The sequence below is a fragment of the Coregonus clupeaformis genome, unplaced genomic scaffold (assembly GCF_020615455.1).
Source record: "Coregonus clupeaformis isolate EN_2021a unplaced genomic scaffold, ASM2061545v1 scaf4060, whole genome shotgun sequence".
In the NCBI taxonomy this organism is placed as follows: Eukaryota; Metazoa; Chordata; class Actinopteri; order Salmoniformes; family Salmonidae; genus Coregonus; species Coregonus clupeaformis.
Genome location: NW_025537514.1, coordinates 21,210 through 32,291, shown reverse-complemented (window position 1 = coordinate 32,291; position 11,082 = coordinate 21,210). Strand labels below are relative to the sequence as shown.

The 11,082-nt window shown below is 50.3% G+C and overlaps 1 protein-coding gene across 1 annotated transcript; it reads left to right on the top strand.

The window, feature by feature from the left end:
• Window positions 1-4,771: 4,771 nt before the first annotated feature.
• On the top strand, window positions 4,772-9,969 carry LOC123490465 (uncharacterized protein DDB_G0284459-like). Its single transcript, XM_045220502.1, has 3 exons — window positions 4,772-4,900; window positions 6,250-6,375; window positions 9,357-9,969. The coding sequence occupies exons 1-3, from the start codon at window positions 4,861-4,863 to the stop codon at window positions 9,848-9,850; spliced, it is 660 nt and encodes a 219-aa protein (XP_045076437.1). The 5' UTR covers window positions 4,772-4,860; the 3' UTR covers window positions 9,851-9,969.
• The last annotated feature ends 1,113 nt before the right edge of the window (window positions 9,970-11,082 follow it).

Genomic DNA, 11,082 nt, shown 5'->3' with positions numbered 1-11,082 from the left:
ACTTCATCACCTCATGTGGGCTGCACAACAGAGACTCACTGATAGATACAGTGGGGGAAAAAGTATTTAGTCAGCCACCAATTGTGCAAGTTCTCCCACTTAAAAAGATGAGAGAGGCCTGTAATTGTCATCATAGGTACACGACAACTATGACAGACAAAATGAGGAAAAAAAATTCAGAAAATCACATTGTAGGATTTTTAATGAATTTATTTGCAAATTATGGTGGAAAATAAGTATTTGGTCACCTACAAACAAGCAAGATTTCTGGCTCTCACAGACCTGTAACTTCTTCTTTAAGAGGCTCCTCTGTCCTCCACTCGTTACCTGTATTAATGGCACCTGTTTGAACTTGTTATCAGTATAAAAGACACCTGTCCACAACCTCAAACAGTCACACTCCAAACTCCACTATGGCCAAGACCAAAGAGCTGTCAAAGGACACCAGAAACAAAATTGTAGACCTGCACCAGGCTGGGAAGACTGAATCTGCAATAGGGTAAGCAGCTTGGTTTGAAGAAATCAACTGTGGGAGCAATTATTAGGGAAATGGAAGACATACAAGACCACTGATAATCTCCCTCGATCTGGGGCTCCACGCAAGATCTCACCCCGTGGGTCAAAATGATCACAAGAACGGTGAGCAAAAATCCCAGAACCACACGGGGGACCTAGTGAATGACCTGCAGAGAGCTGGGACCAAAGTAACAAAGCCTACCATCAGTAACACACTATGCCGCCAGGGACTCAAATCCTGCAGTGCCAGACGTGTCCCCCTGCTTAAGCCAGTACATGTCCAGGCCCGTCTGAAGTTTGCTAGAGTGCATTTGGATGATCCAGAAGAGGATTGGGAGAATGTCATATGGTCAGATGAAACCAAATAGAACTTTTTGGTAAAAACTCAACTCGTCGTGTTTGGAGGACAAAGAATGCTGAGTTGCATCCAAAGAACACCATACCTACTGTGAAGCATGGGGGTGGGAAACATCATGCTTTGGGGCTGTTTTTCTCTGCAAAGGGACCAGGACGACTGATCCGTGTAAAGGAAAGAATGAATGGGGCCATGTATCGTAGATTTTGAGTGAAAACCTCCTTCCATCAGCAAGGGCATTGAAGATGGAACGTGGCTGGGTCTTTCAGCATGACAATGATCCCAAACACACCGCCCGGGCAACGAAGGAGTGGCTTCGTAAGAAGCATTTCAAGGTCCTGGACTGGCCTAGCCAGTCTCCAGATCTCAACCCCATAGAACATCTTTGGAGGGAGTTGAAAGTCTGTGTTGCCCAGTGACAGCCCCAAAACATCACTGCTCTAGAGGAGATCTGCATGGAGGAATGGGCCAAAATACCAGCAACAGTGTGTGAAAACCTTGTGAAGACTTACAGAAAACGTTTTGACCTGTGTCATTGCCAACAAAGGGTATATAACAAAGTATTGAGAAACTTTTGTTATTGACCAAATACTTATTTTCCACCATAATTTGCAAATAAATTCATTAAAAATCCTACAATGTGATTTTCTGGAATTTTTTTCCTCATTTTGTCTGTCATAGTTGGACGTGTACCTATGATGAAAATTACAGGCCTCTCATCTTTTAAGTGGGAGAACTTGCACAATTGGTGGCTGACTAAATACTTATAAAAATGTAAATATAGTAGATTATGTTTATCATTTCACCTGTCACTTTATTTTACATTTTTCAAATAAATCGTTTCGACTGTATTGAAAAACCATCCTGGGGCTATTTCCAAATACCCCGATTTATATACGGTAAACCGTCCAAGCCTAACTGCCAGGAAAGACCTACACACCACTGGAGAAGAGACCATTGACATATATTACCGTTTACACCAGTGGCGGTTGGTGCCGTTTAAGATTAGGGGGAGGATGATTGTTTTTAAATGAGCATGGCCTTATTTCTATTACAGCGTATTGACGACTGTCATTCATATTCCATTCACCCAGTTCAATGTAACATCGATAGGTTTAGGCTACCACATGATACTCACATTTTCCCTATACCCATCATGAGGTTGCTACAACCCTAGCCTACGAATGAAAGTTTATAACGTAGGTGGACACAGGTCGAGAGACGCATTGGAGGCAGACGGTGACACATTCAGTACCGACCTTGCCGCACACTCTTGCCTGCATCTAGCTGATCTAGGGTGTAATCAGCTGATCGTCATTAGTCCAATCAGCTGCCAGCGAGAGTTTCAAAACCTTCATACCATAACCGCTGCACACAGACGTTGTCAACGTCACCGTATTAGCTAACGTCACTGTTAACATGGCCACTAGAACTAACGAGTTATTAGAAGTGAAAGAATACAATGTAATATCTCTCTCTGTCTCTGCCTCTGTCTCTGTCTCTCTCCCTCCCTCTCTCCCTCTCCCTCTCTCTCTCTGTCTCTCTCTCTCTGTCTCTGTCTCTCTCTCTCTCTCTCTCTCTCTCCAGCTTCTCCTTAATTTTTGAAGAAATTAATTTGTTCAAAACTGTTCAACTATTGTCTTTCTGAGTCAACTACTCACCACATTTGATGCACTGCAGAGCTAGCTAGCTGTAGCTTATGCTTTCAGTACTATATTCATTCTCTGAATCCTTTGATTGGGTGGACAACATGTCAGTTCATGCTGCAAGAGCTCTGATAGGTTGGAGCACCTCCTCCAGAAGTTGTCATAATTACTGTGTAAGTCTATGGAAGGGGGTGAGAACCGTGAGCCTCCTAGGTTTTGTACTGAAGTCAATGTAACCAGAGGAGGACGGAAGCTAGCTGTCCTCCGGCTATACGATGGTGCTACCCTACAGAGTGCTGTTGAGGCTACTGTAGACCTTCATTGCAAAAGTGTGTTTTAATACAACATTTGGTGACGTGAATATATTTAGTATAGTTTTATCTGAACTTTTTTATGTTTTCGCTTTTTTAAATTATTTTATTTATTTTATTCACTGTAATGTCTGCACCTGTTGTATTCGGTGCATGTGGCCAATACAATTTGATTTGATTTGAAGGAGAGTTTACAGTCTAACCAGACACCTAGGTATTTGTAGTTGTCCACATACTCTAGGTCAGACCCGTCGAGAGTAGTGATTCTAGTCGGGTGGGCGGGTGCCAACAGCGTTCGATTGAAGAGCATGCATTTAGTTTTACTAGTGTTTAAAAGCAGTTGGAGGCTATGGAAGGAGTGTTGTATGGCGTTTAAGCTCGTTTGGAGGTTTGTTAACACAGTGTCCAATGAAGGGCCAGATGTATACAAAATGGTGTCGTCTGCGTAGAGATGGATCTGAGAGTCACCAGCAGCAAGAGCGACATCATTGATATACACAGAGAAAAGTGTCTGCCCGAGAATTGAACCCTGTGGCACCCCCATAGAGACGGCCAGAGGTCCAGACAACAGGCCCTCGATTTAACACACTGAACTCTATCTGAGAAGTAGTTGGTGAACCAGGCGAGGCAGTCATTTGAGAAACCAAGGCTATTTAGTCTGCCAATAAGAATGCGGTGGTTGACCGAGTCGAAAGCCTTGGCCAGGTCGATGAAGACTGCTGCACAGTACCTCTGTCTATTATCGATCGCGGTTATAATATCGTTTAGGACCTTGAGCGTGGCTGAGGTGCACCATGACCAGCTCGAAACCGGATTGCATAGCGGAGAAGGTACGGTGGGATTCGAAATGGTCGGGTGATCTGTTTGTTAACTTGGCTTTTCAAAAACTTTTGAAAGGCAGGGCAGGATGGATATAGGTCTGTAACAGTTTGGATCTAGAGTGTCACCCCCTTTTTGAAGAGGGGGATGACCAGCGGCAGCTTTCCCAATCTCTGGGGATCTCAGACGTTACGAAAGAGAGAGTTGAACAGACTAGTAATAGGGGTTGCGACAATTTCGGCGGCTAGTTTTAGAAAGAAAGGGTCCAGATTGTCTAGCCCAGATGATTTGTAGGGGTCCAGATTTTGCAGCTCTTTCAGAACATCAGCTGTCTGAATTTGTGTGAAGGAGAAGCGGGGGCATGGGCAAGTTGCAGCGGAGGGTGCAGAGTTGGTGGCCGGGGTAGTGGTAGCCAGGTGGAAAGCATGGCCAGCCGTGGCAAAATGCTTGTTGAAATTCTCGATTATCGTAGATTTATCGGTGGTGATAGTGTTTCCTAGCCTCAGTGCAGTGGGTAACTGGGAGGAAGTGCTCTTATTCTCCATGGACTTTACAGTGTCCCAAAACTTTTTGGAGTTAGTGCATACCAGATGCAAATTTCTGTTTGAAAAAGTTAGCCTTTGCTTTCCTAACTTCCCTGAAAAGTTGCGGGGGCTATTTGATGCTAATGCAGTACGCCACAGGATGTTTTTGTGCTGGTCAAAAGGAGAACCAGGGGCTATATCTGTTCTTAGTTCTGTATTTTTTTGAATGGGGCATGTTTATTTAAGATTGAGAGGAAATTACTTTTAAAGAACAACCAGGCATTCCTCTACTGACGGAATGAAATCTATATCCATCCAGGATACCCGGGCCAGGTCAATTAGGAAGGCCTGCTCGCTGAAGTGTTTTTGGGAGCGTTTGACAGTGATGAGGGGTGGTCGTTTGACCGCGGACCCGTTACGGACGCAGGCAATAAGGCAGTGATCGCTGAGATCCTGGTTGAAGACAGCGGAGGTGTATTTAGAGGGAAAGTTAGTCAGGATGATGATGATGATGATGTCAGTCTGTATTGACTACTATATGTGTCTGTGTGTCTTCGTCTCAAGCTTAAAAGTCTCCGTATCTCGTCCCTCCAGGTGATGCCTTCCCAGCAGCCTCCAGTCCCTTCCTGCCGGGATATTCCGGCCCCTCCCCCCTGACCTCTGACCCAGCCTTCAGATCACCCAATCAAATGGCTCAGCTCTGGGCCTCACACGCTGCCGCCCACGAAGGTAAGACTATTTCAGACTGTCCTCCTGTGTTCTGTGTCAGTGTTGTATCTGGGTCACTACTGTCCTCTCTCTCTCTCCTGCCCCACTTCTACCGTCTATCTGGGTCACTACTGTCCTCTCTCTCTCTCCTGCCCCACTTCTACCGTCTATCTGGGTCACTACTGTCCTCTCTCTCTCTCCTGCCCCACTTCTACCGTCTATCTGGGTCACTACTGTCCTCTCTCTCTCTCCTGCCCCACTTCTACCGTCTATCTGGGTCACTTCCCCCACTGGCTGTCCCTTATCTCTCTGTCTCTCTCTCTCTCTCTCTCTCTCTCTCTCTCTCTCTCTCTCTCTCTCTCTCTCTCTCTCTCGTCTCTCTCTCATCTCTCTCTCTCTCTCTCTCTCTCTCTCTCTCTCTCTCTCTCTCTCTCTCTGTCTCTCTCTTTCCATTATCTCTCTCTTTCCATCTCTCTCTTTCATCTCTTTCCATCTCTCTCTCTCTCTCTCTCTCTCTCTCTCTCTCTCTCTCTCTCTCTCTCTCTCTCTCTCTCTCTCTCTCTCTCTCTCTCTCTCTCTCTCTCTCTCTCTCTCTCTCTCTCTCTCTCTCTCTCTCTCTCTCTCTCTCTCTCTCTCTCTCTCTCTGTCTCTCTCTCTCTCTCTCTCTCTCTCTCTCTCTCTCTCTCTCTCTCTCTCTCTCTCTCTCTCTCTCCATTCTCTCTCTTTCCATTATCTCTCTTTCATCTCTTTCCATCTCGCTCTCTCTCTCTCCATTCTCTTTCCATTCTCTCTCTTTCCATTCTCTCTCTCTCTCTCCATTCTCTCTCTTTCCATCGCTCTCTCTTTCCATCTCTCTCTCTCTTTCCATTCTCTCTCTTTCCATCTCTCTCTCTTTCCATCTCTCTTTCATCTCTTTCCATCTCTATCATCTCTTTCCATCTCTCTCTCTGTCTTTCCATCTCTCTCTTTCCATCTCTCTCTCTCTTTCCATCTCTCTCTTTCCATCTCTCTCTCTTTCCATCTCTCTCTCTTTCCATCTCTCTCTCTTTCCATCTCTCTCTCTCTTTCCATCTCTCTCTCTCTTTCCATCTCTCTCTCTTTCCATCTCTCTCTTTCATCTCTCTCTCTCTTTCCATCTCTCTCTCGCTCTCTCTCGTTCTCTCTCTCTCTCTCTCTTTCCATCTCTCTCTTTCCATCTCTTTCCATCTCTTTCCATCTCTCTCTCTCTCTCTCTCTCTCTCTCTCTCTCTCTCTCTATAGTCCTGGAGGTCAACATTGTGTGTAGAGGTCAGTAGTGGTGTTATCCATTGCTGGGGTCCTTTGCTCTGTCCCAGCACCTACCCAGCTGATATGTGTTGTTGCTCCTCCAGGCTACACCCCTCTCCCAGGCGGTCTCTACCCAAGCCCCTACCACCTCCCCCTGGGTCACCTGGAGCCTCCTCCCCCCTCCCTGGGCTTGGCTCAGCACCACCACCTCTACACCACACCACACCAAGGTCAGTACACACCACCACCTCTACACCACACCACCACCTCTACACCACCACCTCTACACCACACCACCACCTCTACACCACACCACCACCTCTACACCACCACCTCTACACCACACCACCACCTCTACACCACCACCTCTACACCACACCACCACCTCTACACCACACCACCACCTCTACACCACACCACCACCTCTACACCACACCACCACCTCTACACCACACCACCACCTCTACACCACCACCTCTACACCACACCACCACCTCTACACCACACCACCACCTCTACACCACACCACCACCTCTACACCACACCACCACCTCTACACCACCACCTCTACACCACACCATCACCTCTACACCACACCACCACCTCTACACCACACCACCACCTCTACACCACCACCCTCTACACCACCCCCACCACCTCTACACCACCCCACCACCTCTACACCACACCACCACCTCTACACCCACACCACCACCTCTACACCACACCACCACCTCTACACCACACCACCACCTCTACACCACACCACCACCTCTACACCACCACCTCTACACCACACCACCACCTCTACACCACACCACCACCTCTACACCACACCACCACCTCTACACCACACCACCACCTCTACACCACACCACCACCTCTACACCACACCACCACCTCTACACCACACCACCACCTCTACACCACACCACCACCTCTACACCACACCACCACCTCTACACCACACCACCACCTCTACACCACACCACCACCTCTACACCACCACCTCTACACCACCCCACCACCTCTACACCACACCACCACCTCTACACCACACCACCACCTCTACACCACACCACCACCTCTACACCACACCACCACCTCTACACCACCACCTCTACACCACACCACCACCTCTACACCACACCACCACCTCTACACCACACCACCACCTCTACACCACACCACCACCTCTACACCACCACCTCTACACCACACCACCACCTCTACACCACCCCCACCACCTCTACACCACACCACCACCTCTACACCACCCCACCACCTCTACACCACCCCACCACCTCTACACCACCCCCCACCACCTCTACACCACACCACCACCTCTACACCACACCACCACCTCTACACCACACCACCACCTCTACACCACACCACCACCTCTACACCACACCACCACCTCTACACCACACCACCACCTCTACACCACACCACCACACCACCACCTCTACACCACACCACCACCTCTACACCACACCACCACCTCTACACCACACCACCACCTCTACACCACACCACCACCTCTACACCACACCACCACCTCTACACCACACCACCACCTCTACACCACCCCACCACCTCTACACCACCCCCACCACCTCTACACCACACCACCACCTCTACACCACACCACCACCTCTACACCATACCAACGGTCAGGACACCCCACCACACACTACCAATGGTCAGGACACCCCACCACACCATACCAACGGTCAGGACACCCCACCACACACTACCAACGGTCAGGACACCCCACCACACACTACCAACGGTCAGGACACCCCACCACACACTACCAACGGTCAGGACACCCCACCACACACTACCATGCTAAGCCTGCCTTGGTTCACGTGAGAACTCTGAAATAAAATGGCGCTTGGGTCATAGAAGCAGTGTTACGTCAGTGAACTTTTAATTTAATTTTAATAAACAGCAGTTTCTGTTTTCTTCCTTCAAAATGTGGCTCTGTCTTTTTTAATGGTTTAAGCCCCAAAATAATATTCTGACCCCATCACTGAAATATCAGACTCTCAGGAACACACGTTTTCTGTTCTCCTCTGCAACGCCATGCAGGACTCATTACATTTTAGTCATTTAGCAGACGCTCTTATCCAGAGCGACTTACAGTTAGTGCATACATTTTTATACTGGCCCCCCGTGGGAATCGAACCCACAACCCTGCCGTTGCAAACGCCATGCTCTACCAACTGAGCTACATCCCTGCCCGGGCATTCCCTCCCCTACCCTGGACGACGCTGGGCCAATTGTGCGCCGTCCCCATGGGGTCTCCCGGTCGCGGCCGGCTACGACAGAGCCTGGATTCGAACCAGGATCTCTAGTGGCACAGCTAGCACTGCGATGCGGCGCCTTAGACCACTGCGCCACTCGGGAGGTCACATTAGAACAGAATGGAAAACACCCAGGCACTAAATCAGATTGGAGGGAAAATAACGTTATCAATGATCATGTTGTTTTCTCCACAGATCATACATAATGATTACCTGATGATCTTCTGAACATTACCAATACCTGTTCTCCACAGATCATACATAATGATTACCTGACGATCTTCTGAACATTACCAATACCTGTTCTCCACAGATCATACATAATGATTACCTGATGATCTTCTGAACATTACCAATACCTGTTCTCCACAGATCATACATAATGATTACCTGACGATCTTCTGAACATTACCAATACCTGTTCTCCACAGATCATACATAATGATTACCTGATGATCTTCTGAACATTACCAATACCTGTTCTCCACAGATCATACATAATGATTACCTGATGATCTTCTGAACATTACCAATACCTGTTCTCCACAGATCATACATAATGATTACCTGATGATCTTCTGAACATTACCAATACCTGTTCTCCACAGATCATACATAATGATTACCTGACGATCTTCTGAACATTACCAATACCTGTCTGATGCATTTTCACTCTCTTCAAACCATACTGTCTTCAGATTGAAATACTGTCAAAAGTATTGATTTGTAATAGACTTGTCTTAGCCCCAATAAAGATTCAACATTGGTTGTTAATTACACCACTGTTTTCACATGGTGGGGGTCACCACATTATTTTTGTTTTATCAAAGTGGGGGTCGGGGGTCAAACGGTTTGGGACTCCTGTGTTACTGTATCTGCTGTGTTTTATTGTGTTCCAGAAAGGTTCTACCTACCTGTTTCATTACCCCAGCCGCACCTCCAACCCCCCTCCGCCCCCCACAGCTCCATCCCCCAGAGGAGCTCCCGGGAGGGGGGCAGGGACCGAGACAGACCCTACCGCGAGGAGAGGGAGAGAGGGGAGCCCCAGGAGGGGTCCAGGGACCGAGACAGACCCTACCGCGAGGAGAGGGAGAGAGAGGAGCCCCAGGAGGGGGGCAGGGGCCGAGACAGACCCTACCGCGAGGAGAGGGAGAGAGGGGAGCCCCGGGAGGGGGCCAGGGACCGAGACAGACCCTACCTCGAGGAGAGGGAGAGAGGGGAGCCCCAGGAGGGGGCCAGGGACCGAGACAGACCCTACCGCGAGGAGAGGGAGAGCGACAGAGGGGAGGGGGGCAGGGACCGAGACAGACCCTACCGCGAGGAGAGGGAGAGCGACAGAGGGGAGGGGGAGCGTCGAGAGAGGAGCCCCTCCCATACAGTGTGGTGGACCTGACACAGGATGGGAGGAAACGATGAGGAGAAGAGAGGGAGGAGTGGAGAGAGAGAGCGGGACCGAGAGAGAGACAGGGAGCAGGCTTGGGCTTTCCTCCATTACCGCTCTGCTCCTCAGCCCCCGCCAGGCTCCCCCCTCTTCCGGACGCTACCCAGAGACTAATGACGCACGTACTCGCTCCCCTAACTCGAACCCCCCAACACACACTCGCTCCCCCAACCCTAACCCGAGCCCCCCAAACACACACTCCCTCCCCCCCCACACACACTGACAGGCTGAGAAGACTGACTCTACTTACAGTGGTGGACTCCCCCTCCTCTCTCCCTCCTCCTCCTCCTCCCCCCAGCCTCCCCCTGGCCCCACCCACCCTGCACACCGGGAGCCTATCAGGGAACAGCGTGTGAGCGCCCACTTACGTGCCTTCTGTGGAGGTCTATGATGAGCGGGTCGGCCCGATCCAGATCGCCTCGCAGGCCAGGGACAAACAGGACAAACTAATGGAGAGGGAGAGGGATGGAGAGAGCGGGATCTCCAGGTTTCCTGGAAGGACTCTATTGGACCCTCGCGCTTCTCTTCCTGGTGATTTGTCCAATCAGAGAGAGCGGGAGGAGGGCTCTGTGATCCGCTCCAACGGTTCGGCTCTGAAACGAGACGGTTACGTCAGCCAATCAGGGTTCAGCCCGGACCCCAGGGACACGCCCAAACATGCCGTCCGTTTGGGGGAAGGGCCTAGATGGAACCCCATCAGCCCATTGGCCAACTACGCCACCAGTCACATGACAGCTCTGGCCTCCCAACACGGACACACGCGATCACAACACGCACACACTCAGCCCTCGCACAACCAGCACGGACTCAACAGACCCCGTCCGACCCCCCACGCACCCCAACGCGGACACACAGTTCCCGCACCCCCTGCCCCAACCCCCAGAGGGGGAGAGGAGGGGCAGAGGCGCTACGTGGACGCCTCGGCCCTGTACCGCCCTGGGGGAGGAAGGGGAAGCAGCGGGGAGGAGGGGCAGAGTCCGAGGGGGAGGGGAGGAGAGGTGTCGGCCATGCAGAGTCTAATCAAATACAGCGGGACCTTCCCCGCCTGACGGCCAGGGGTCCTCCAGGCAGGACACGGACAACCACGCAGCCTTCGGAGGACTGGGGTTCATGAGGCTGGAGGAGGGGGGAGGAGGAGGAGGGGGGAGGCCGATGAAGAGGGAGCAGGAGCGTCCCGACAGCAC

Bases quoted from the DNA above. Each gene is read 5' to 3' on its own strand.
- LOC123490465 (XM_045220502.1), top strand. From the start codon at position 4,861: ATGGCTCAGCTCTGGGCCTCACACGCTGCCGCCCACGAAG. The intron at 4,901-6,249 runs GTAAGACTATTT...TTGCTCCTCCAG, and splicing joins ACACGCTGCCGCCCACGAAG to GCTACACCCCTCTCCCAGGC. The intron at 6,376-9,356 runs GTCAGTACACAC...ATTGTGTTCCAG, and splicing joins CTACACCACACCACACCAAG to AAAGGTTCTACCTACCTGTT.